Here is a 25,137-nt window from a genome sequence, read left to right on the forward strand (position 1 = left end):
GGTCTATCTTCCATTTTTCTTCCCCAGCCATGTAGTGCTTTATTGTTCTGACTGCTAAGATGCCCATATCTGATTCTACTAATTGTAGTTCTATTTAACATTTATTTTTTTCTGACATGTGCTAAGAACATAGAAGTGCCTCTCGTACAGACTTTTTGCAGTGGGCAAGTTCACCTACAGCACTATAGAATGCAGTTCAAACACTTTATAGGGCGAAATGTAACAATAACTTGGATGCAGTGTCAAATAAGCTCTGATAACATTTTAAAAGTCCACCCTGCATGTTCATTTAGTTCTTTCCTTTGCAACAAACTTACCTTTTTTCAACTTAACGTTTTTGTTTTGTGTTCCAGAGTAAGGAAATTGGACTTCAGATGCATGAAGAACTCCTGAAGGTGACCAATGAACTCTACACTGTGAGTAACATGACTCTTGCACTTCTAAAATGATTTTTTTTGTCAGACTTTAGTCCAAAATCCGACATTACTAGGGTCTTCTTTTACTTTCCTCCTCCTCCAATAAATCACCCCAGAATTTACTTCCTACTCCCCCTGGAGCTAGAGAGAGATGAAAAGTGACTGTAAATACTGGTTATGGTAGGAGTGCTAGAATTGAGAGGTGTAGTAGTATATCTGTTGAGAAATATGCATGTTGCTGGTGGCAAATATCTCATTGTAGTGGCAGGTAGTATACCAGTGGAATGTTTATTACTCCATCACCACAAGATAAACAAAAGGCACTGCAGCTTAGGCATGCTTAACTGAAAATGGGACAGTAGTAAAGGCATCTGGTGAGGTGGGGCAAGATGAAGGAAGAAGATTGGTTGTGAGGGTTTAGTGACAAGTATATTAAGCAGTTTTGTAATATAAGATATTGCAAGTTTCTGAGATGGTTTATGATGTGATTTGAAAGAGGCATGTATGACACAACTAAACTGGCAATCCCCTTGCCTCTGCAAATGCCTTTGCTTCAATTCTCTCTCTATATATTTAATACTAGAAATTACAGAAATGGCTTAAGGTGATGATATTTTGGCATTGCATTTGGAACTCAGTCAAGAGGTCATGTTTTTGGTTAGTTTTGAAACAGACCATACATTCCAGACTATGCACAGTCAAAGTACTTTCTCATAATTAAAGCTGGGGAAAAACTCCCCCCTTTCTGTTTAAATTCACATTGGTATGTGGGATATTTAGTTTAATATATAAACTTCATTTTTCTCCTAACTGTGCCATGCTCAAATCTCATAATATATAATATTCAGAGATTTATCCTGAGTGCCCGGAACTGGACATAGTACTCCAGATGTGGTCTGTCCAGTGCAGATTAGAATGGAACAGTTACCTTTCATTATCTGGACGCTGTGCTTTTGTTAATGCAGCTAAGATTGAATTAGGTGTTGTTGTTTTTTAAGAGCCTCATTCTATTTAGCTTTTGATCAACTAAATCAGCTAGATGCTCTTCACATGTCATGCTGCCAAACCAGGTAATCTATCTCCCTCTCTCACCTCAGTCTCATATTTGTGCCTCTGATCGTTCGTACCTAAATGCGGGACTTTATCTTTATTTTCATTGGAGTTTGTCATGGTGTTTTGGCCCAGCATTTTAACCCGTCAAGATGATTTTGAACCTTGATGCTGTCTTTTTATAGTGTTAGCCACCCCGCCCAGCATTGTGTCATATGCAAGTTTGATAAGCATTACTTCTCCTCCATTCTAATCATTTACAAAGATGTTGAAAAGTACAGGACCCAAGACAGAGCCCTCTGCTCAAGACCTCACTCCAGGTTAACAGAGAACCATTTAATGAGTTCCAGCTTTTATTTTTCTCTACGGCAAAACATTTTTTATGCCAAGAAAGAAGTAAGCTAGGAATGTGGATACGGTTGCCAGGTCACTTGAAAAATAAAGCTCTTTTGTGTATTCCTTTGGGGACGCAGGTGGCGCTGTGGGTTAAAGCCTCAGCGCCTAGGGCTTGCCGATCGAAAGGTCGGCGGTTCGAATCCCTGCGGCGGGGTGCGCTCCCGCTGCTCGGTCCCAGCGCCTGCCAACCTAGCAGTTCGAAAGCACCTCCGGGTGCAAGTAGATAAATAGGGACCGCTTACCAGCGGGAAGGTAAACGGCGTTTCCATGTGCGGCTCTGGCTTGCCAGAGCAGCGATGTCACGCTGGCCACGTGACCCGGAAGTGTCTCCGGACAGCGCTGGCCCCTGGCCTCTTAAGTGAGATGGGCGCACAACCCCAGAGTCTGTCAAGACTGGCCCGTACGGGCAGGGGTACCTTTACCTTTACCTTTTTGGGGGACCAGTGTGGCATAGCCTAAGTTCCTTGGTTGACAGGAAGGTTGAAAAAGAACAGTGGTAGTCTGAATGGTGTGCTCCAGATGTTGGAGCACAGATGTCATCTTCCTTCACAATTAGCCACGGTGACTGGGTGGATGGGAAGGCAGCAACATCTGGAGGGCAGCACTTTGGCTGTCTATGCCAGTGTCCATGGAGAGTTTGCTACTCTGTGTAAAAGACAAAAACAAAGCGAGTGAAGCATCATCATGGGTTGATACTGTCTCAAGATGTGAGTCTTTGAGGCCACACTGTACATAGGATGATGCCTTATGCAAATTCAGATCACTGGTCCATCTAGCTCAGTATTGCCTATATTGACTAGCAGAGGCTGTCCAGATTTTCAGACAGGGATCTCTCCCTGGAAATACCAAGATCCAGGGATTGAACCTGGGACATTTGCCAGGCAAAGCAGATGCTCTGCTGCTGGACAACAGCTCTTCTTAACTGCCTAGAGCAGGTACTCCTGGAGAGCTGGTGCTTTACTTATAACTCCCAACAGCCCAGACCATTGGCCAAGCTTGCTGGGGCTGATGGATGTTGTTGTTAAGCAGCATCTGGAAGGCCAAATGTTCCCCACCCTGGACTAGAATTAAGGCAGGAACAAATTTGAATATAAGGCAGCTTCATATGGTATGCTTTTAATGTTCCCTTATTATACCTGATCATAATAATGTCTGTGCTCCTAAGCATGGTTGAGCGATATGGATACACAGCACTGGGAATGTCTGATAGGCTGTGCCTCTCCACGTTGTGTAACTGTGTGAAAAAAAATGTTTCCCTGATACCATATGCAGAGACTGGTGGAAGAGGAGGACCGTGTGGAATGCATGTTAACAGGGCCATAAAACCAATTTATTTTTATGCAATATCCAGAATATTTAGAAATAGTTTTATTACTATGCATTGCCTAGAGTACTGTGCAATAAATAGATATTAGTTTTATTTATTGCAGAATACTTTGGGTAATGCAAATTAATGATGCAAAAAGTGACACACTTTATTGCTATGCCGCGTAAGAATAAACAATGAGCTTTTTTATATCTGCTCTTCCGTGTGTGTATGTGACACAGATTTATATATATATATATATATATATATATATATGCGCATATTTTGCTAATCAATGCAGTAACAGGATCTAGTGACTAACTCTAAAGCAAAAAAAGAAATGTCATAGCAGACAGCAAATGCCAGCTAAGTCACATTCAGCCCAAGTCCTTTAGGACTCTGATTGGATTCTATCTGACATTTGAAGGGACAGTTACATAACAAGGTGTGCTCCAGGCAAATATGTGCCTCTGCAATCCTGAAAAACAGCCGCAGCAGCTTAGAAAGAAACTATATGGAAGACTATTTAAAAATACTTTTAAAAAATAGCCCCAGCAGATTATTAAGAAGCATCACCCCCCCCCAAAAAAAAAAACCCCTGCAAGAAGAGCTGAATGGTAGCTAGGGATGGAAGCAGACAGACCTTCTGTTTTGGGAGGTTGTTTTTAGTCTTCATTGAGGCCCCGTGTCTTATGCCTGCCCACCATAATTTTGACAGATTGGAGACACAGATCAGAAGCTTAGAATTTGCCATTTTTCTCTTGTAGGTTTGGAAGGGAGAAGACAGTTCTTTAGGTATCTGGTCAGGACTTCTTTCTTTCACCACCACCACCTCCTCCTTTATTAGCTGCTTTTTTTAAAAAACAGAACTCAAAGCGACTTACAAAAATAAACATTAAAAATAACCTATAATACATTCTCTCTCTCTCTCTCTCTCTCTCTCTCTCTCTCTCTATATATATATATATATATATATATATAAAACAGAAACCTACCCCACTAAAAGATAAGCAGAAATTTAAGATCCAAAGGCACACCTGTCACCTAAAGACAGATAGTGATGGCGCCAGGTGTGCCTCCCTGAGGAGAGTATTCCATAAATGAGGAACCATCACTTAGATGCTTTTAAAAGTTAAAACTAGCACTTTGAATTGAGCCTGGCGGGGAGCCAGTGAAGATGACATAACATTAGAGTTTTGTGATCCAACCTGCAAGTCCCAGTTAACACTATCTTTCTTTTACCAACTGAAGTGTCTTGTCTTACAGGGCAACCCCATGTAGAGTGTGTTACAGTAATTCAATCTGGATATGACTAGGACCTGAATGACTTGGATTAGATCTTACTTTTTCAGGAAATTGCATCCTCCCTTAAAGAGGGCACGTATTGCAGTGAGACCTGGGTTGTGGGTGGGTACGATTGGTCAGCCACAACACCCGATTGGTAGGTCCCTTGAAGCTGGGTACAATCTGGCCAATGGGACGCAGTCCAAACGGTTTGAGGGACCTATTTATGCCTATGCACATGACTCAGAGCTTCCTCTTTTGGTGCGTGCATTCGGAACACCCGCCCACCTCTCCCTACTTTTAGGGCTATTTGCTTGACCTTGCTATGCTGTAGTGTGTCGTCTGTCGTTGGGACAGGGGCAAGGCAGAAATTTTCCCCACTTGGCTGATTGGCTGTTGCCATTTGGGTTTCGCCTGCCGCGTAGCAAATTGTCACAACTTGTAAGGTTGCGGATAGGCTCTGGTTCAGGTGATAGGGATGGGGGAACACTCTCGCCATTCCTATGTGAAGGGTATTCCATTAAAGGAATCCAGGGACTCAGTGGTTTGGTCAATCCCTGAGAGGGGATTGTGCCCGTGCCTGAATCCAGGGGGACATTTGGGTGGCGGAGTTAGCCCATTCCCGGCTTTCTGCTTATCCAGGTGTTCACCTTTGGCTGACCTATGCTGGAACTCTGGGTCAGTGCTACCTGCATGGCAGGGAACTAGTCAAACCAGAGCCTATGCAACCAGTCACTTTCTGTAATCAATAAAGTTGTGGCCTAAATTCTGCCAAAAACCAAACCAAAATTTTGAGTCATATGTGAATTTATTTCGGGGGGAGGTTTCTGGGCCTGAACATGCGAAAAATCTTTCGCTGGCACTCCAACAGAGGAACTCAACATTGTACTAAGTTGAGCATTCCATTAGTGCAAGCATTTCAGTTTTCGAAAGGGGACGACCCCCCTTTTCTCCCTGCATGCTGTTCCAGGGGGTTCTCTTGATCCCCTCAGAGGCAATTTCAGGGGACATGGAGAAGTGGGAAAATCTCTGTTGCACATGCAACAGGGCTTCCTCTGACAGGATTCTTGAGATGAATCCCACCCTGAGTTTTCTGTCACCCGCCAAACTGTGAGCCTGACATTTAACAGCAGAGCACAAGCCATAAGAATAGTAGACGAGCATGTTGAATCAGCGCAATGGCCCATCTAATCCAGGGTCCTGTTCTCACAGTGGCCAGTCAGATTCCTATGGAAAACCAGCAGAAATGACCGGAGTGCAACAATACTCACTGCTTATCCAGTTGGTATTCAGAGGTATACTACCTCTGACAGTGGAGATAGAACACAGACAGCATAACTAGTAGCCATTGATTGCCTTATCCTTCATAAATTTGTCTAACCTTTTAAAGCCATCCAAGTTGATAGCTGTCACTGCCAACTATGGAAGCAAATTCCATAGTTTAACTGTGCGCTGTGTGAAGAATTTATTTTTGTCAGTTCTGAATCTTCCAAGCCTATCCAAAGCTGACTGTATACCTGCTCCAAATCAGCAAAACACTCAGTTCCATCTTGTCTGGATTAAATTTTAGATTCTTTGATCTTATCCAATCCAATTTGATGTAGCCTTTCTTATAGGATTTTTTTGGGGGGATGAACAAGATTCTATAAAGTACCTTGCAGACAATCTGTATTATTGTCACCTAATGTAGAATAAGTGAAAGGGTTCTCTAAAAGTAAATGGATCCCCACCCCCACTACAGTTTTCAGCTTTCTAGCATGAAATCCCTTTTTTGTCCTCTGTTGCCTACATGTATGGTTATGGTCTGGAGTAGATGGGTTCTGAATTCCTCTTCTTCCATAGCCTTGAGCGATTGCACACCCTAGGCTGAAGCAAACCTGAATTTGACACCTAAGAGCTGCAGCCACCCACAGTGCTCTAACTAGTCTATAAGATACATATCTGTAAACACATGTTCATCACATTCTGGCTTAAAATCTGTTTGATGCAATGTATGAAGTGATTGTATGGCCTTTGACAAGTCACAGTCTCTCAGCCTCATAATCCCTCCGGTCAAATGAGAATCCTGGTGGTGCACCATAGAGGAGTTATGAGGATGAAACACAATGTAAAATACGTTGCTTATTAGAAGAGAAGTGAATGATTAGCTGGGGGAGTCTTGAGCTACGTACACACTCAGTGCCTTTGAAGCACATTCATTTTTTCCAAAGAATTCTGGACACTGTAATTTACTGCTCACAGAGTTACAATTCCCAGCAACCCTTAACAAACTAAAGTGCCCCAGTTTTTTTGATGCAGGGAAAAGTGCTTTGGGTGTGCTTTAAAGGTACCAACCTTTGCAACCACTGAATTCATTGTTTTTGTTATAAGCTGACTCGCTGAACTTCCTCACCTTTCAGGTGATGAAAACATACCATATGTACCACGCTGAAAGCATCAGTGCCGAAAGCAAACTGAAGGAAGCCGAGAAGCAAGAAGAGAAACAGTTCAACAAAGCAGGGGACATCAGCGTGAACCTGTTGCGGCATGAAGATAGGCCCCAGCGCCGCAGCTCTGTCAAGAAGATTGAGAAGATGAAGGAAAAGGTGAGTGAAGGGTTCTCCATGTGGCTGGACAGAAGGATGCCAATGCCAACCATGCGGTCGCCGGTGTCATGTCAGCTGATGAGCACACATCTACTGAGAGTGTTTCCCAAGTCCAGGGTTTATGGCTGGTGATCATTAGCAGCTTGTGTTACTGAAATATTACTTTGAATGAATTTGAACTGCTTGGAATGCCTCCTGTTTGCAATTATGTTTGCATGCAATTTCACTGACGAACTGCTTGGGATGGGCGTGCAGAAAACCTTTTCTCTTTACTGCCTGTTAGTTGTGGAGAAAATGCCCCCAATACAGCAGAGCTCTTAGGCCAGGCTTCCTCAACCACGGCCCTCCAGATGTTTTGAGACTACAATTCCCATCATCCCTGACCACTGGTCCTGCTAGCTAGGGATCATGGGAGTTGTAGGCCAAAAACAGCTGGAGGGCCAAGGTTCGTTCGGGAAGCCTGTCTTAGGCAGACAAGCAGGCGGGTTTCTGCAAGAAGCAGAGCCTGGGGGCACATTGTGGAGCACTTCCAAGGAGAGGGGTGTATTAAATCAGCAGGGTTTAATGTGTTCAACCATTAAATTGCCCAATACTAGGAGAGTTGAAAAGGGCAGCTGGAGGGAGGGAAGGCCTCCAGAGTGATGGTTCAGAAAGCAAACAAAACAAAAATGACCCAGACATTCAGTACAAAAAGGGCAGAGAAGTCCTACAATAGCTGCTCAGGCAGTGTTTCCCGGATCCAACAGAGACAGTCATGTTCTGGCTCCAAGGGGCTTGGTTGACTGCAGAGCGAAGGAACCTAGTAGGAAATCTAGTCTGCTACAGTAATGCTTATCTGAATAGATGGAGTGGGCATGCAGTACTAGGTGGCAGTCAGCTCATGCGTGTGTTTAGTGCTCTGTGGAATGTATCACACTGTTTTTGCGGGATAGTTCCTATTGCTACAGTCATAAGTGGAATATTAAACAGTCAGGGATCACCTCCCATTCCCAGTAATGTGCTTGTTAGACAAATGTGGGAAGTTCAACAAAAGTAACACTCTGAAAATAACCAGAATTATTTCTGACTGTACAGCTGAATTAACCTTAGTTCTAAGGGTACCGTTCCTGATGTCCTAACTATGGAAATTAGGAAATCAGAAATGTGCCACAGGCTTGTGTACTGTGCCCCTCATATGCAGAATGTCTCTCCCTTCACCTTTCAGAGGCAGCCATGGATCGTTGTAAACAGAGTTTGCAACCATGCTTCAAACTCTGGTTGCAGACTCTGGAAATAGAGAAAAAATGAAATTAAATATCCACATATCCACATGCAATGATGGGTGGTCTTGCTAAATAAATTAATCTACAATTTAGCCTCACTATTTCTCTAATGATAATGGGTTTTCAGTCCAGGCTGGGCTGCCCTTGGATCTCCAAGCCCCTGGAAAATTTTATCCCTCCTCAGTTTTCCCATGTTTGGGCCCTGCAGTTGGAAGGGACAGTTTGCTATAATGAACAGAGCTAGAGCTGTGTGTCTGCAGCAAAGTATTATGCATAATAGTAGCCTGCCCTTTAATCCAGTATTGCTTGTCTGGGCAGTGAACCTGAATCTGAAGACTAAATTAAAAATGGGCCTGAGGAGAATCTATGTACAAACAGGAAGTGAAACTGAGAGTTTTTAAATGAGAAAATAGCTCTGAAAAGTGCTATGTGGGAGTGGCTGAGGCTGGTTGAATCTCAAGGCAATCAGGTTTGGAAGGGAAGGGAGAGCCAGAGGGTAGCACTCCAACTGTTGTGTTAAATTATACCTGCTAATTCATTCTGCTCCTAAATTGACTCTGGTGCCAATGAACAATAAATACCATAGAATGCACTTGACTGCTGATTTGAAGAAGCTCAAATTTGTAATAGATTTATAACAGATGCTTTCAGAGATGTTGGTTTAAAGGATTATGTGGTTTTTAATTGGACTGCCTTCCTTCACCCTTGCTTTCCTTCTACTGGCAAATGCACAGATATATTTGTTGCTGCTTCTCCTCTTGGAGGGACCTTCCCTATGGTTAGAAAATTGGGCAGGTTGTATGCACACTGAGTCTTGAGGATATATGCTAAACGTGACATCCTCCTTTTTTACATTAAATTAGTGTATACTATAGAACCCTAGCCCTAAAGAGGCTATAGGGATGGTGAAAGGCCATATTTCTATACAAATCATACAAATAATTCTCTCACATCTGTTTTTTGCACCCTGCACCCAGGGCAGGTGACTGGTGCCAGAAAATTTTGACTGGTTCTCAGCACACTCCTTATCTGACCTGTACAGGGGAATGAGGTGGTTGAATGGGCCATACCACTTATACGTAAAATTTTCTTTGTTAGTAAAACAGAAACACATAAACTAGCACAGCAGAGAGTAGACTGCTATAATAATCCTTTTGCGTGTGCTTTTTTTAAACACGAGGAAAGCTTTTTTTTTTTTTTTTAAATGGCATCCTCCACCAGCATTCTGAAGTGGTGCAGGGTCATCCTGGAATTCTGCCACCTCACTCGACAACACTTGTGAAACAGAAAACGATCCTTCTCTCCTTTGTGAGCAGGAACAGAGGCTTTAGCAGCATTATCTCTTTACACCCTCAGCCACTTCTATTTTGCCTAGGTCTGCGCTTGCACACGAATGTTAGCAGTTGAGGGGCATAAAGAGAAAAGTTCACTATACTTGCTTTAGTGTTGTGGCCAGACCAGAAATCATGGTTTGTCTTACTCCAAATAAACCACAATGTTAAGGCAAGGCTTGTTTGTCTGAGTGAAACAAACCACGATCCCTAGCACTTGATACTTTATACCACGTAACATGCTGTTTGCAAACTGAGGCCAGTAGGATCACATGTTTCCTATTTGACTTACTTCTTCAACAACTTGTAAGCACTTATAATGGTTTCTGCAGAGTGGTTCTACCTTAACTTGATGTTCTTATTCAATAAGGGCTTCGAGTCTGTATGACACTGTCTGCCAGCTTCTGCATTCCGAGACCTTGTATATCTTAAATTTGCTGCTCCCTGCAGATTTACCATTTCTTAGCTTCCGTGAAGGAAATTAATGTACATGTATAGTGCACAACCCTAGCCCTAAAGAGTCTTTAGAGCTCTTTATATGTTACATCTGGCTGTTCAGCAAAGTTCATTATTTACGACATTTATCTCTTATCTTTTTTCCATCATGGAACTCAAGGAAGTATAGAAATGGTTCCCAGGCAATCTTCCATCCAGGCACTGACTTGATCCAAACCTGCTTAGCTTCAACGCATATAGACTGCTCTTCAAGTGCAACTTCTTTCACTCATCACTGGGTGTGATTTGAAGATTTAATGGAGCAAATTCCATGCAACACTAATTCACTCTCCATGAGGTCATCCTACACAGAGGGATGCACTTGGAATGCCTGAATTAATCTTCAGCAAGGATGCAGGGAAAGCAATATATATAGTGGAGCAGCAGTGAATATTAGATCTGTATCATACTTCATTAAAAAGTCTGACATCATTGACTAGGCTACCATATGAATGTGAAATACTTTATCCTCCCCAGTAACTGATGTGATTGATGCGAAACTGTTCTCCAAGTGTGCAAGCTGTTCCTGGTGGATGTAGGGTGTTCACTGAAATAGAATGCACTTGCTGTGCTGGGTATATCTGGAAGAAATTGCTGCAGCTGGATAAACCTCTCTAATACCATAGGTTTTTTACATAAACACAGCAATGCTGTGCAGTGCTCCTTATCACAGATTTCATGGAGGAATAAGACCATCAGTGGTTACTAGTCATGATGGCTAGATACTACCTTCACCAGTGGAGGTGGCATGCCTCTCTGATCATCAGTTGCTGGAAAACATAAGTGGGAGAGTGCTACCATGCTTATGTCCTGCTTGTGAAAAACAGGATGTTGGACTAGAGGAGCCTTTAGTCATCAGAGCTGCTTTTATGTTATAAGAGCTTAAAATTTGGTATGCAAATGCAAGAATTGGGATGGCCTGTTCACCTTTTTAAAAATGTGTGTACCATTTTGATGTTTTTCAGAGGCAAGCAAAATACTCAGAAAATAAGCTGAAGTGCACTAAAGCTAGGAACGATTATCTGCTGAACCTGGCAGCAACAAATGCAGCAGTCAGTAAATACTACATCCATGACGTCTCAGACCTGATTGATGTGAGTTTGTGAGTTATTTCTCTCTCTCTCTCCCAAGCTGGCGGCTGCACCAGACATCCTGTTTGTGTCTCTGAGCATGTCAGTGCTGTAGAATTGCCTTGCTCCTGTGGTGTTGCATTGTTGATTTAACATTGTTCGCTACCCATTACGCACAGAACCAAGATACAGCGCTGCAACGTTCAAATCAACATTTTTGAATAATTACTTATGTCTAGCTCAGTATATTTATACATCCCAGGACTATGATCTTCTGTAGGACATGTGAGTGGATGTAGAGACTCTCACTGTGTTTATCATACCATATCACCTGGCAGCTGGGTTTTTGAACCACTGGTGTGTTAAAACTGGGCTGAACTTGGACATGCAATGAGTGCAGAACGTAGGGATCTCAGTGGTAGATACTATTTATTTCTCTGAATACAAGATGAAGTGTGTTGGAATAATTCTATAGGGAGAAGACCAGTCAAGGGCTTGAATTGGAATTTGAAATTTGATCAGGTATGACTGGAGCCAGGTAGAAGCAAAAACTACTGATGCTATAGCCCAAAGAGGTACAAGAAGAGGTACTCGGGTGGGAGCTGAAAGAGAAAGTGGGAATCTTTTCTCTGGCCATTCATGATCAATTAGATTCTTTTATGTAGTGCCTTTTTTGTAGAAAAAAAGGTGTCGGTACTCATCAGGACATACCCTTTTTGGCAGCGGCCGAGCAAGCCAATCGGGCACCCAGGGGTGGGGCCAGCTGCCTGTGGGGGGTGGGATGACCTGGGGCAGGACGCTCCATGGGGCCTCCGAGGAGTCCGCCTGCCTGCTCCCATTCAGCCGTCCTACAGCTGAGGGGAAGGCGGCGGGCGGACCGTTTGGGGCAGCGCGGAGCTTGCGGGCACCCAAGCCACCGCGTCACTCCCAGGAGAGATGCGTGACTTGGGCGCGCTGCATGCCCCATGGTGAGTACCGCCTGGCATTTTGTCAGCCCCCTCAGTGATGACACCCAGGGCGACCCGCCCCCACCGCACCCCCTTCCTCCGCCCCTGCTTCTCGGCCCACTGGCTATGGCTACTGCTAGGCAGGTCATGCTGTGGGCTGGGCTTGGTGCGGGATGAGTGCCTGGAGCTGGACGCTGCTGCTATGAGATGTGGCTTTCCACCTCTGCACCATCTGCGAGGGCTTTGAGGAAGGCTGTGTCTTCTTGGTGCTGCCCGGCCCCCGCCATGGACCCAGCTCGCCTGCTGCCCACCTTCCCCTGGCCTTGGAGCTGGCTCAGTGGCAGTGGCAGGTGCAATGGCAGCCAGGTAGCTTCCAGCCTCTGTGCCTCCACAGGATGAGAATGAGGAGGAACCACCGCCTCTGGGGCTGGCAGTGCTGAGGGGCCAACTGCTGTGGGCATGAGAGAAAAGGCACACTCTCCCCACACGCTCGCTTTAGAAGCCAAGATATCGCAGTGTACCAGTTTTGAGATTTGAGGACCACCAGAAAAAACCCACTCCTTTATGGAAGGCTCGAGAGAGAGATGGCACCTGTTATGCCAAAAAACAGGCATTTCAACTCAGAGGCTCATATGTTGGTGGCTGACCCTTACAGAGGCATCTGCATAAGAATTCATACAATGTGTCAAATAAAATAAGATAAATCTAGTTTCTCTTATAGGCTTGGACACTAGGAATCTCTGGATTTCATGTACTTTACACTTATTCATTCTACTTCAAAAGAGCCTTGTAAGCACATTGGATACTGGGAATGGCTCAAGATAAGGCTGACCATATGTATTCATGCACTTGTTCTGTCCAATGATGCAAGAAATAAGGTTTCTACAGTTTTATGCTGGGAAATCTGTCTTGCAGTAAGGCATTTCTTCTCGTTAGTGGGATATAAATTGACTTCTGTTTGCTGTAATGGCCATGTAAATAACAGTGGTCTGTGTATGAAGCCTTAGTTTTGGTTTAAATGTCACGTAAATGCATCTGGAAGGTAATGTAATTTAATTAATCCTCTAAATCATATTTATTGTTCCATGCTAGAATTAAAAGAGAAACTTGTTGTAGGATTTTGAAGTCTTATGAAGATTTTGAGATATTTTGGTAGACACGTTGGATGGAGCTTGTGAGAGTTTATTGAACAAAATGTTTTGAGCAATTTGTAACCCCACTCCTTCTGTAAAAGGCTTAGCTTATTTTATTCATTCATTTACTTATTTATTAAAATATATACAGGCGGTGACCATTTCATACAGGGGTACCATTCCTGGCCCTGTGTGCGTCAACAGAGCATGCATAAGTGTGCCCCTCCCCATTATGTCCACGTTCTGCGTGTCGGCAATTATGCATCAATTGGACATGCTAAAATGGTCACCACTGTTTTATATAATTTTTATTTCATAAAAACTATGAGTCATGCATAAAATCATGCAGTAAAAATTATATAAAAAATTAAAACCAGAGATCAGCTAACTATTATTGAAAGACATATTCTTAATTGCCCGTATAAACCTGGAGGAATAGAAGAGTTTTCAGCAGGTGTTTAAAGGTTGAAACAGAAGCGCCTGCCGAATCTCTTTTTTTTTTTTTTTTTTTTTTTATTAAATTTTGACATAAATATATTTCACAAACATACAAAAGACAAAATGAAAAAGAAAAAACAGAAAAAGAGAAAAAAAACAGACAAACAAAACATGAAATACATACAACTTTGATGACATTGATCGACTTCCCTTTATCTCGATTTCGGAAATTATTATCTTGTTTATCTATCTGCTGTGTCTATTCCTTAATAAAACTTTTTACGTAGTAAGCGTTATCTCATGCCTACTGTGATTTCTATAAGTACATATGTGTTTCTGATCAACATTTTAATTTTCCCCTTGTCTCTATTTCCATATATATCCTAAATTTATCCCATTCATTGTTAAATTTTGCACTTCTTTGATTTCTTATTTTCTGTGTCAATTTAGCCAGCTCCAAATAATCGGATAATTTAAGTTGCCACTCCTTTAGTGTTGGGATTTTTGGTGTTTTCCAGTACTGTGCTATGAGGGTTCTGGCGGCCACCGTTGCATATTGAAAAAAGGTTCTATCTTCTTCTTTGATATCCTTACCAATTATCCCCAGCAGGAAGGCTTCGGGTTTTTTAACAAACGTGTATTTAAGAATTTTTTTTAATTCATTATAGATGGATTCCCAAAATTTTTTGAGAATCTCGCACGTCCACCACATATGAATGAATTCGCCCTCCTTGCTCTTACATTTCCAACACAGTTTATCGCCCGTTCTATACATTTTATGTAGTTTTACCGGCGTTATGTACCATCTGTACATCATCTTATACATGTTTTCCTTTAGTGTCGTGCATGCTGAAAAATTCATATCTTTACACCACAATGCCTTCCATTTATCAAACTCTATGTTGTACCCTAGGTCTACCGCCCACTTCACCATTACATCCTTTACTTCCTCGTCCTTGGTGTCCCACTCAAGTAACTGGTTGTACATTTTTGATAATAATTTTGTTTTACTTTCTATTATTTCAATCTGAAATCTAGATTTCTTGTCATTTATTCCGATCTTATTATCTTCTCTCCACATTGAATTAATTTGATGGTATTGAATCCAGCCAGTCAGCTTGCTTTTTATTTCTTCATAAGGTCTAATCCTCCACCCGGATTCTGTTTTGGTTAGTAAATCTTCATATGTCCATCTTTCCCCCTCTATATTTAATTTTTTAATTGTTAAAATGTCTATTGGTGATAACCACCAGGGCGTTTTCTGCTCCAGCAGTTTTTTATTCCTGCGCCTGCCGAATCTCGATTGGCAGGGTTTTCTATAGTACTAGGCCAATGATACTAAAGGCTTAGATTCTTGTTGCTGTCAAATGAGCCTTGCCAACTTGGGGAAAAGCCAATAATGCTTCTTCCGATGATCTCATTTATCCAACTGGGATGTAAGGATTCAGGCGGTCCCTAAGGTATCCTGGACCTAGGTTGTTCAGGGCTTTGTAGTTCTGCTCCTTCAGAGGGTGTTTAACCCACCCGGAACAGGTAACTTACCTGTCTCCGAGACAGGGAACCACCCACCCAAAGAGCCTCCGAGAGCCTTTGAGATTGATTTGCACCTCAGGTTTCCTACATTTTGATGTACGACGTTTTTATTTTCATGGAGCTGAATCTCTGGTTTCCTGGAGAGCTGCCGAATGCCAGTTTAGCTCTGGCTGTTTTTATGTCATTCCCCTCCAGTATATTTCCTTTCTGATACTTCCATTGGAGTCAGCAGATGGTTTTTATTCCTCACTCCAGGAAATCCCTTTAGGGGACTGAAACCAAAACATCTTTGATTCAGTACAACTAAATTTGCCTAATTATATATTCTTCTTGCCTGAGAAAACAAAGTGTTATTAAGGATGCATGAGCTGTATACGTGTGTCCTAATTTCAAGTTCCCCAAGAGAAGAGCTGTTTGTTTGAACAGACTTTCATACATGTATAGTGTGCTTCAGAAGAGCCTTATAGGGCAGAGTTCAGAATATCCCAATATAAATGGAGTAGACTCATTCCCTCAGTTAGACATCTTCCAGGACTTGTAACATCAAGTTTTGAATTCCACAGTGTCCAATAAACAAGGAATAATATTGGATTTCCTGAGTCAAACAGGAATTATTTACATTTGGGCAGTCCTCATTTTAACCTCTGCTCACTAAATTAAGGGAAGGACCATAGGTCAGCAGAGGAGCACATGCTTTCTATGCAGAAAGTTTGTTTCAATCCTAGACATCTCTAGATTATAAGAAGCAAGACTAAGGCTGTGTACAAACTCCCATTTACTCTGCATCTGGTGTGTTCCCACTGCTGGTTTGAGAAAGGGTGTACACACAATGTTAGCCACAAATTCTATCCCGTCGTTTCTTATGAAATACTGTTTTTACTTCCTCTTAGTACCATTTTGCAAAAGGAATGATTTACTTTCTCCCCATGCCTATCTAGTGAGTTAATTGCTAAATTGGGATTTTCTTTGCCCAGAACATGACCATATTGATTCAATGTTTTATGCCCCCAAAGAAGTGTGCCACATCAGATTTCTGAGTCTTGTCTTGGTTCTAGACCTCTGATTGATCATGCAACTTTGAGATGAGATTTAAAAAGTAAGGAATTTGATAGTATTAGGATATTAAGTCTTAACAAGATACATCCTAGGCTAAAGCAACTGATACTGGTAATTGCATTTCTTTCATTTCATTTCATTTCATTTTTTTTTTTTTTTGGGTAGTTTATACACTTGAATACACAGCACATTTTCACATAGCCCTTAGCCGGAATGGAGTCTAAGGAACTGAGCTAAGTAGTGATGACACAATGTGAAGTCCTAGGCCTTATTGTCAAAATAAAAACTGACAAATCACCAGGTCCGGATGGCATCCACCCCAGAGTTCTTAAAGAATGCAAATGTGAAACTGCTGATCTTCTAACAAAAATATGTAACTTATCCCCAATATCAGTCTCCATACCTGAGCACTGAAAAATAGCCAACAAAACACCATTAAAAATAAACACCTTAAGGGATCCAGGGAGGATCCTGGAAATTACATACCAGTTAGCCTGCCCTCTTTTCTGGGTACATCTTATCTCACTAACCTATTATCATTCTTTGAGAATGTCAACAGCATGCCACTATGCAGATTGTGTTTAATCAAACTGTACACTTTGGCTTAGAGTTGCACGCAAATGTGGCCATTATATTTTAATTTCTACGCAGAAAGCACTTTATACTTCGACTTTCATTGTACATTCAGGCCCTTTGGAACAAATGTTAAAATGCAAAAATGCTACAGAAGATTAGGTTACCTTTGGATTATTAAAGAAACTTCACATTAACTTGTGTATGATGCTGGCTCATAGTTAATAACTCTTCTTTTTTAGGATTAAAGATTAAAGAGCCTCTTAAATATCAATAACAGGGCTGCCAGTGTTGAATGGGAGCTCAGTTAAGTAAGCACCTTAAATGAGAAAGCTGAATGTGCATCTTAATGCAGTGTTTATTTACATCCACTTTCATGTTGTCCCAGTTACTAAGAGCTTGATTTTAAAGTAGGAAGTTTAATTTCGCAGTGTGTAATACCACTTGTAAACAATTGTTGAATACGAAGAATAGCTGCATTAACTATACTACCTTTTAATAATAGTAATAATTTATTATTTATACCCCACCCATCTGGCTGGGTTTCCCCAGCCACTCTGGGCGGCTTCCAGCAGAATATTAAAATACAATGATTCATCAAATGTTAAAAGCTTCCCTAAACAGGGCTGCTTCAGATGCCTTCTAAAAATCAGATAGTTGCTTATTTCTTTGACATCTGATGGGAGGGCGTTCCACAGGGAGGGCGCCACTACTGAGAAGGCCCTCTGCATGGTTCCCTGTAACTTCACTTCTCGAAGTGAGGAAACTGCCAGAAGGCCCTCAGCGGTGTTTTGGGTCAGTCAGATATTTTTGGTAAACAATTTTGGAGGACATCAAGAGTTTTTATTGCATGGAGAATAGAATTTTCACTGTGTAGCAAAGGATGTGTGTGTGTCTGTGGCATTGACCATCTGCACTGGGCAAATGGTAGCTGGAGTGCAACATTCTCTAAGGTCGCAGGTTCCCCTTCCCTGCAGAAAAAGCTCTTCATGATCAAAAGCACACTTTTAACACAATTGTTTTGGATAGGTGTAATAGTGACTCTAGAGAAGCCTATAGGGAGCCTGATTCTTCTCTGGCTGAGTATTGTGTCTGTTTCCAGGCCCAATTCAGAATGATAGTTTTAATTTTTAAAGCCCTAAATGTCTTGGGACCAGATTTCCTGAAAGACCACCTTCCTCCCATATGTACCTACCTGAACCATAAGGTCCTCTTTGGAGGCCGTACTCTAGGTATCTCTGCCAAATGAAGTGTGATGGACAACTACAAGGGGAAGGGCCTTTCCAATAGTGGCATCATGTTTACGGAATATCCTTCCCAGGGATGAATATTTAACAGTGTTGTGGTCTTTTTTGACACCAGGTAAAAGACCTTTCTGTTCATCCAGGCCTTTTAATAGCTTATGTAATCTGGGTCTATAAGAGTAAAAAAAAAAAGCTGTTCTTAATTTTGGGTGAGTTTTGCTGCATTTATGTTGGATTTTTATTTTTTAATGGTTTGATGTTTAACTTTTGTTTTATTGGATAGCATACACATGTTACAGTAAATATTTATTGGAGCAAATTGATTGATGGGGGAATGGAATGGTGGCAGGAAGTTTTAGAGAGAAAACCAAGTGACTGGAGTAGATAGCTGAGAGAGATTTTTCGTGAGAGCCTGTTTTCTCGATTTGAGTTTTTCATGAAGCAGTTTTCCTTTGGTTTAGCAGTGAGTTATAAACACAAATGCAGGAACTGCTGTATTTTGAAAACTGCCATTTAAAAAAAGAAAATGATGGCAAGAAGAGATATTCACTTGCTAATGTGCCCTGCTAGCTTTTAGCTAGAAAATTTTGTATTTGTGCCAAGGCCATGCTTGAGTGCTACTATATGAGGTGCTGGAGTTGTGGTACTAGAATTCATAGTGAAGCAATAATCTGACAGCTCAATCATGATTATAAACTACTACCAAGACTATGATGGCTCTTAAGCACAATAATCTCTTGGATCAAGTTGACTGAATTAAAAAGCATGCAAGCTTAAAAATTGCTGGTTTGAAAAATAGTTGGGAGCCCTTGTTCCTGAAAAAGGGAAGTTTGACTAAAGAGAAAGCAACATAAACTTATTAGTATCATAGTGAAGTTTTGTTTTGCACTTTTAGCTATGCAGTGGTACCTCAGGTTAAGAACTTAATTCATTCCGGAGGTCTGTTCTTAACCTGAAAGTGTTCTTAACCTGAGGCACCACTTTAGCTAATGGGGCCTCCTGCTGCTGCCGCGTGATTTCTGTTCTCATCCTGAAGCAAAGTTCTTAACCCGAGGTACTATTTCTGGGTTTGCAGAGTCTGTAACCTGAAGCATCTGAAACCTGAAGCTTCTGTAACCCAAGGTACCACTGTACAGTGGTACCTCTGGTTACGAACACTTCTGGTTACGAACGCTTCAGGTTACAAGCTTTGCTAACCTGCAAGTAGCTGCTCCTGGTTGCAAACTTTGCCCCAGGATGCGAACGAAAATCACGCTCTGGAGGCCCCATTAGCGAAAGCGCGTCTCAGGATAAGAACGGTTTCAGTTTAAGAACGGGCCTCCAGAACGAATTAAGTTCGTAAACAGAGGTATCACTGTACTTACTGTTATCCCTGACTCCACCTCCCATTAACTGTTCTGCCTTCTGAACTGAAGGTGGGTGCCTTTGCTTTGGAATAATACTAATACTAACACTAATAATACCTTTATTGTCAATGTACAACCTATGTACAATGAAATTAATCAAGCCTCCCCCCCCCCCAACTCATTGCACTCTGTGTGCTTGTCACACAGGGAATTGTTCTCCATTCCCTAGCTTACGGGGTTGTTCAGATAAAGTCAACAGCCTGGCAATAAAAAAGGAATAAACCTCTTCCATCACGGGAAATTAGTTTCTCTCAAAAGATTCAGTGCAGTTTGAATGCACAGCTTTTACATTCCGCTCTTCTCTGCTGCTTCCAGCTTTGGAGGCTATTTTGCAATGCCACTGGTAATTTTAAGCCCTTGAACCACTCACTTCCTCTGTAGCTTCTGTGGAGGTTACTCCCCCCCCCCCCCGCCCACCTTTGTATGTGAAACAAAGATGAGAAATACTTCCTGTCAGCAGGAAGTACTGGGCAAAGCTGCTCTGTCTCTTTGGTTATCAGACTCCTAGCTTCAAGTAGCAAAATGGCAAAGACTTAAATGTGGCAGAGGCTTGTGTAATTTTCAGCGTTCTTTTAAACCAGGGATGACTAACCTTTGGCCCTTCAGATGTTGCTGGACTACATTTTGCTTAGTCGTGCTGGTAGGAGCTGATGGAAATTAGAGTCCAGCAACATCAGGAAGGCCACAGGTAAGCCATCCCTGTTTTAGACTGACTATTGCTAAAAAGCGTGCTCTGCCCTTGTTATGCACGGTGGGAGCAGGTGGCGTTGTGGTCGAAAACACTGAGCTTCTTGGGCTTGCCAAGGGTTGGCAGTTCGGCAGTTCGAATCCCCGTAACGGAATGAGCTCCCTTTGCTCTGTTCCAGCTCCTGCCAACCTAGCAGTTTGAAAGCACACCAGTGCAAGTAGATAAATAGGTACTGCTGCGGCGGGAAGGTAAACGGTGTTTCCATGCGCTCTGGTTTCTGTCATGGTGTTCTGTTGTGTCTGAAGCCGTTTATTCATGCTGGCCACATGACCCAGAAAGCTGTCTGCGGACAAACACCAACTCTTTCGGCCAAAAGCGAGATGCACCTCGTAGTCAAGTTTGACTGGACTTAACTATCCAGGGGTCCTTTCCCTTTCCCTTTGGCTTGTTATGTACGCAAGAAGCAAGAAGTAATTTTGGGATGGGAGGCAAAGGTTGCAGTTACTCTTTAGGATATCTGGTCCCCCCCCCCCCGCTTTTAAAGTTGGAGTTGATTCACATCACTATTTGGGAAGGGTCATCTTTCAGTTTCTCATGGTGGGAATTTGGTTACTGTAAGCGAATGGCAAGGAACTTCTGGCCTACAGGCCAAATTAGACCAGACTGACCAATTTGGTCCATAAGGCTGTTTTTGGTTGGCCAGACCCACCTGTCAGTCACCCAGTATCATATGATATCAGCCATGGGACTGGTAAAGCCTCTTAATTGCAGCCGGTCTTGCATTAAGTGCTGTTTAAACTTGGTGCTGAATGCAAGTCCCTGTTGCTTACAGCAGGGATCAGATCCGCTTGGGAGAATAAGTGTATCAGCATGCATTGCCATTTTGGTGTCCCATACTGTGTAGGGAAGAAAAAGAGTGTTGAGTGTTGAATTAAGCTCATAATGACCCTCACACTGTTCATCTGTAAATATTTAAAGGTTCAAGAGACCTAAAGGGATCAGAGCAGATGTGCAACTAAATGCCCCACATTCTCCCCCCCCCCCCCCCTTTCTGGTAGCTCTTTAAAGCTAAATTTATAGGCAAATCCCACACTGACTTGAAAACTTGACATTTGGTTTGTGGCTTTGAAAATAGCTCAAGACGGAAGCTCATGTGGCTGAAAGGGCCTTTCTTGATGTGGGGAGTTTAGTCTACTCCTAGCCTGGCTGTAAGGCAAACACTTTTAATTAGATATTGCTATGCCTCTGATGAGGAACTATGTGGTTAGGCTGTTCTATCACTATTTTAAACTGTGGTAGAAATTGACAGCCACACCCACCAGAAGCACAAATATGGGGTGGGAAAGTGCGGGTGCAAGATAAAGCAGATTTTTTGAACTTTTATTCTTTTAATTGATTTATTAAACTTCCAACATGTATGAACTTTGACCAGCAATCTTCTTAATCCAATCTTTGTTTCACAAGAGGAAAAAAAGTGAAGGGGGTAGCATGGGAGCCCCAACTTCTGAACACCAATCTGTGTTATATGTGAACCAACCCTATTTTCTTTGTGCTTCTTACTTCTTGTCTCTTGCTTGCCTTTCTCATTTTGTAAACTTTATTATTATTATTATTAAATTTATACAAAACAGAGAGAACAGTTATAACAACAGATGAAAATTAAAAGATGAAAAACAAAACTATTTTAGTCATGTAGAATGAGCACATGAATTAAAATGTTGCTTGCTTTGTACGAGAAGTGTACTTCACCAGATCTTTATTGCATTCCCCCATAGCATGTATTTCAGGAGGGCGCAATGTGCTCTGCATTATGACGTGAAATCTGTGACATGAGTGGGACAGTAGCCTTTCTGAGTTTTTCCACAGTAAAACGACCTAATAATCAAAAGTATTGAGGTGATTAGCTTGTCTCGCTCAGAAGGAGACCATAACAGTAAGAAAAGTGGCCCACATTCAGAAAATGCTAATAAACCTAAAAATATAGCCAGTTTAGATGGCATGCCTTCACTCAAACTACACTTGATAGCACAGCCATGTTATGAACATTGTAGTTTGCCAAAGCTTGCACTTTATAAAGGATTTATTTTCCTCTCGACAAGGCACAAACAAAGGGTGAGTTATTCATTTCTCTCTCTGTGGATCTGCATAGTTATGAACAAGTGTGTGTGTGTGCTTTATAGTTTGAAATGATCCCTGAACAAGTTTCAAAATGCTTGTTAGTTTTAACTGAAAAGCAGCCTAAGTGCCCCTCAGTAATAATGATTGAGTTATTCTTACTGGAACAGCCTATAGGTAATGTTCTTAATACCTGGAAAGAAAGCAGCAGCCTTAAATTTCCCTGGCCCCTTTAAGATATATTCCAACAGTAAATATATCCAGAGGGTGCATTGTATGGTCTACAGAAGAAAAAAAAAGAAGTTTCAATTACTCTTCATTCCCTCCTTCTGTGTAACATATGAAAAGTGTAAAGTGAGGAAAACCAGCAGCTAGAAGAAAAGTACTGTGAGGAAGCCCCAGGGAACAGTAGAAAATCCAGGTTAAAAATATTTGCTGAAGATGTTATAAGTACCTGCTATTGTTTTTTAATACCGTATTTTTCGCCCTATAGGACACACTTTTCCCCTCCAAAAATGAAGGGGAAATGCGTCCTATGGGGTGAATGCAGGCTTTCGCTGAAGCCTGAAGAGCGAGAGGGGTCGGTGCGCACCGACCCCTCTCGCTCTCCAGGCTTCAGGAGAGCCGCAGCGCCAGTCCCACAAGGTCGGGGGACAGCGGGGAGGCGGAACGCCGCCATCCCGCTGTCTCCCGATGTGGTTTGGAGGCTGACGGCGGGGAGGCGCGTGCTTCTCCCCGCTGCCTGCCCCGCAAGCTCCGGGGACAGCTGGGAGGCGCAGCGCATCCTCCCTCTGTCCCCGGACCTGATATGCAGGCGGGCGGCGGGGAGAAGAGCGCTTCTCCCCACTGCCTGCCCCGCAAGCTCCGGGGACAGCGGGGAGGCGCAGCGCGTCCTCCAGCTGTCCCCGGACCTGATCTGCAGGCGGGCGGTGGGGAGAAGAGCGCTTCTCCCCGCTGCCTGCCCCGCAAGCTCCGGGGACAGCTGGGAGGTGCAGCGCGTCTTCCCGATGTCCCCGGACCTGGTCTGCAGGCGGGCTGCGGGGAGAAGAGCACTTCTCCCCGCTGCCGGCCCCACAAGCGCCTGGGGGGGGGAAATAATTATTTTCCCCTTTATTTCCCCCCCAAAAAAACTTGGTGCGTCCTATGGGCCAGTGCGTCCTATGGGGCGAAAAATACAGTATATAAAGTGTGCTTCCCAAGTCCAGTTAACTAACTGTAGCTAAACTTTTGAACAAGATTGGCACTTTATGGGCAATAATATCTATCATTAGGCATACTAAGAGACAGGGTTTTAGGACATATATTGAGCAATGCAGAGGTCAGGAAATAACTCCTATCTTGGTTAAACACACTTAGAGAAAAAACTTACTTGCATCCAGTAATGCATAGCCATTCATCCCACTGTTGATATGGCAGCAAATGGCAAAAGCCAGAGCCAACATACTATACTGTGGGAGCGATGTCCACAGGAATAGCGCACCCAAATTTTAACTTCAAGGTTGTGACCTTGAAAAATGCTAAAATCCACTGAGTACTTAAAAAACACACCGAGATCAAGTTATTTGCTTTGTGCAAGTGGTGGTATAAACTTGAGGCCTGGGTGCAAAGAGGGTAGCCATGTATGCTTCCTCTCTGTTTAATTCACAGTGCAACCTGGGCTTCTTTTATGTCACTCTCAGAGAAATGAAAACCCTTGAGGTCTTCGTTTTTACAGTGTTGTAACAGGTGAAGCAGCCGTTTCAAATGGAGTGGTTTGGATGTGAAGCTTCTACACAATTCAGAAATGGACAATCTAATTGTTAGTAATTCTTTTTCACACTTGCTGCAAGTGGTTGTTAGTATATGCCACAACATGAACCATCAGGTTAGCAACCTATATGGAAACCCAGCCATTTATAATTTGGCACTTTCTGGGGTCATCCAACCATTGTGTGCTTAGCTGTCTCTGTGTGTGTTTAGCTGTCTTTTATCCAAGAGAGCAAAGATAGTTCAATAGCTTCATGGTACATCAGAATCAGATGATGGACTGTAGAATCCACACTGAGGGGGTAGCACAACTTTTTATAGGGCCCACTTCACTAACCTGCAGGGGTCCACCGGAAAGTTAATTCTTGAAAAACTGAGTGTAATATCAGCTCTTATAAATTCTTATTTATAATAATATTAGCTTCCACTTTTTTTTTTTTACTTTTCTTAAATGGGTATTTTTAAAAATACCTTTTCCTACATCTTTTCTCCCCTCTTTGCGGCACTGAAGTGTGAAGTGCTAGGCATGGTGCTAATAGCCACAGACCAAAGGAGCTGTAAAAAATAACGTTAGTCGGGCTACTGCCCTACTTGTCAATAGCAGCTGGGTTATTTGAACTACACTGCACATGCTGGTTTCAACATGTTTCCAGCAAGGAAAATAAGGAGCAGCATTTCAGAATTCTTCTGTGCAATGCAGGTGAAATGCAAGGGAGTGTGACATTTCCCCGAAAGTCTTGGGAGAAGATTCAGACTGGTTCAAGCTCATCCTAACCCCCAGTGTGAACTGAGAATATACTATGTGTAATGGGTTAAGGGGCTGCTTGTGCGTAAATGGTTGAGTTCTCAACTCATGCAATCAGTTTCTAAACTCTCCCAGTCCGCGGAGCCATGGATGCATGGCTACCTCAATCGCTGGCAGAATCCGTCAGTGGGCGCTTCCGGAATTTACGCCAACATAAGAGTTCCTTAACGGAAACTCTCCTTCTGGATTCTCTGCGTGACAGTTTCCTGCGCGGAGTAGGCGTCCCCAGCGGAGGTCCTGAAACCTCTCCGCTGTTCT

At 42.7% G+C, this 25,137-nt stretch overlaps 1 protein-coding gene across 3 annotated transcripts in view; it reads left to right on the forward strand.

Annotated features, from left to right (window-relative positions):
* SRGAP3 (SLIT-ROBO Rho GTPase activating protein 3) overlaps positions 1 to 25,137 on the forward strand; it is a 188,321-nt gene that overhangs the window by 108,300 nt on the left and 54,884 nt on the right. For all 3 annotated transcript variants that reach the window (XM_079958670.1, XM_079958668.1, XM_079958669.1), the window contains exons 4-6: positions 354 to 416; positions 6,852 to 7,037; positions 11,091 to 11,219. In XM_079958670.1, the coding sequence (XP_079814796.1) occupies positions 354 to 416; positions 6,852 to 7,037; positions 11,091 to 11,219 (378 nt within the window). The remainder of the gene's footprint in view (positions 1 to 353; positions 417 to 6,851; positions 7,038 to 11,090; positions 11,220 to 25,137) is intronic.

Source organism: Podarcis cretensis (genome assembly GCF_951804945.1).
Source record: "Podarcis cretensis genome assembly, chromosome: 2".
NCBI classification, from domain to species: domain Eukaryota; kingdom Metazoa; phylum Chordata; class Lepidosauria; order Squamata; family Lacertidae; genus Podarcis; species Podarcis cretensis.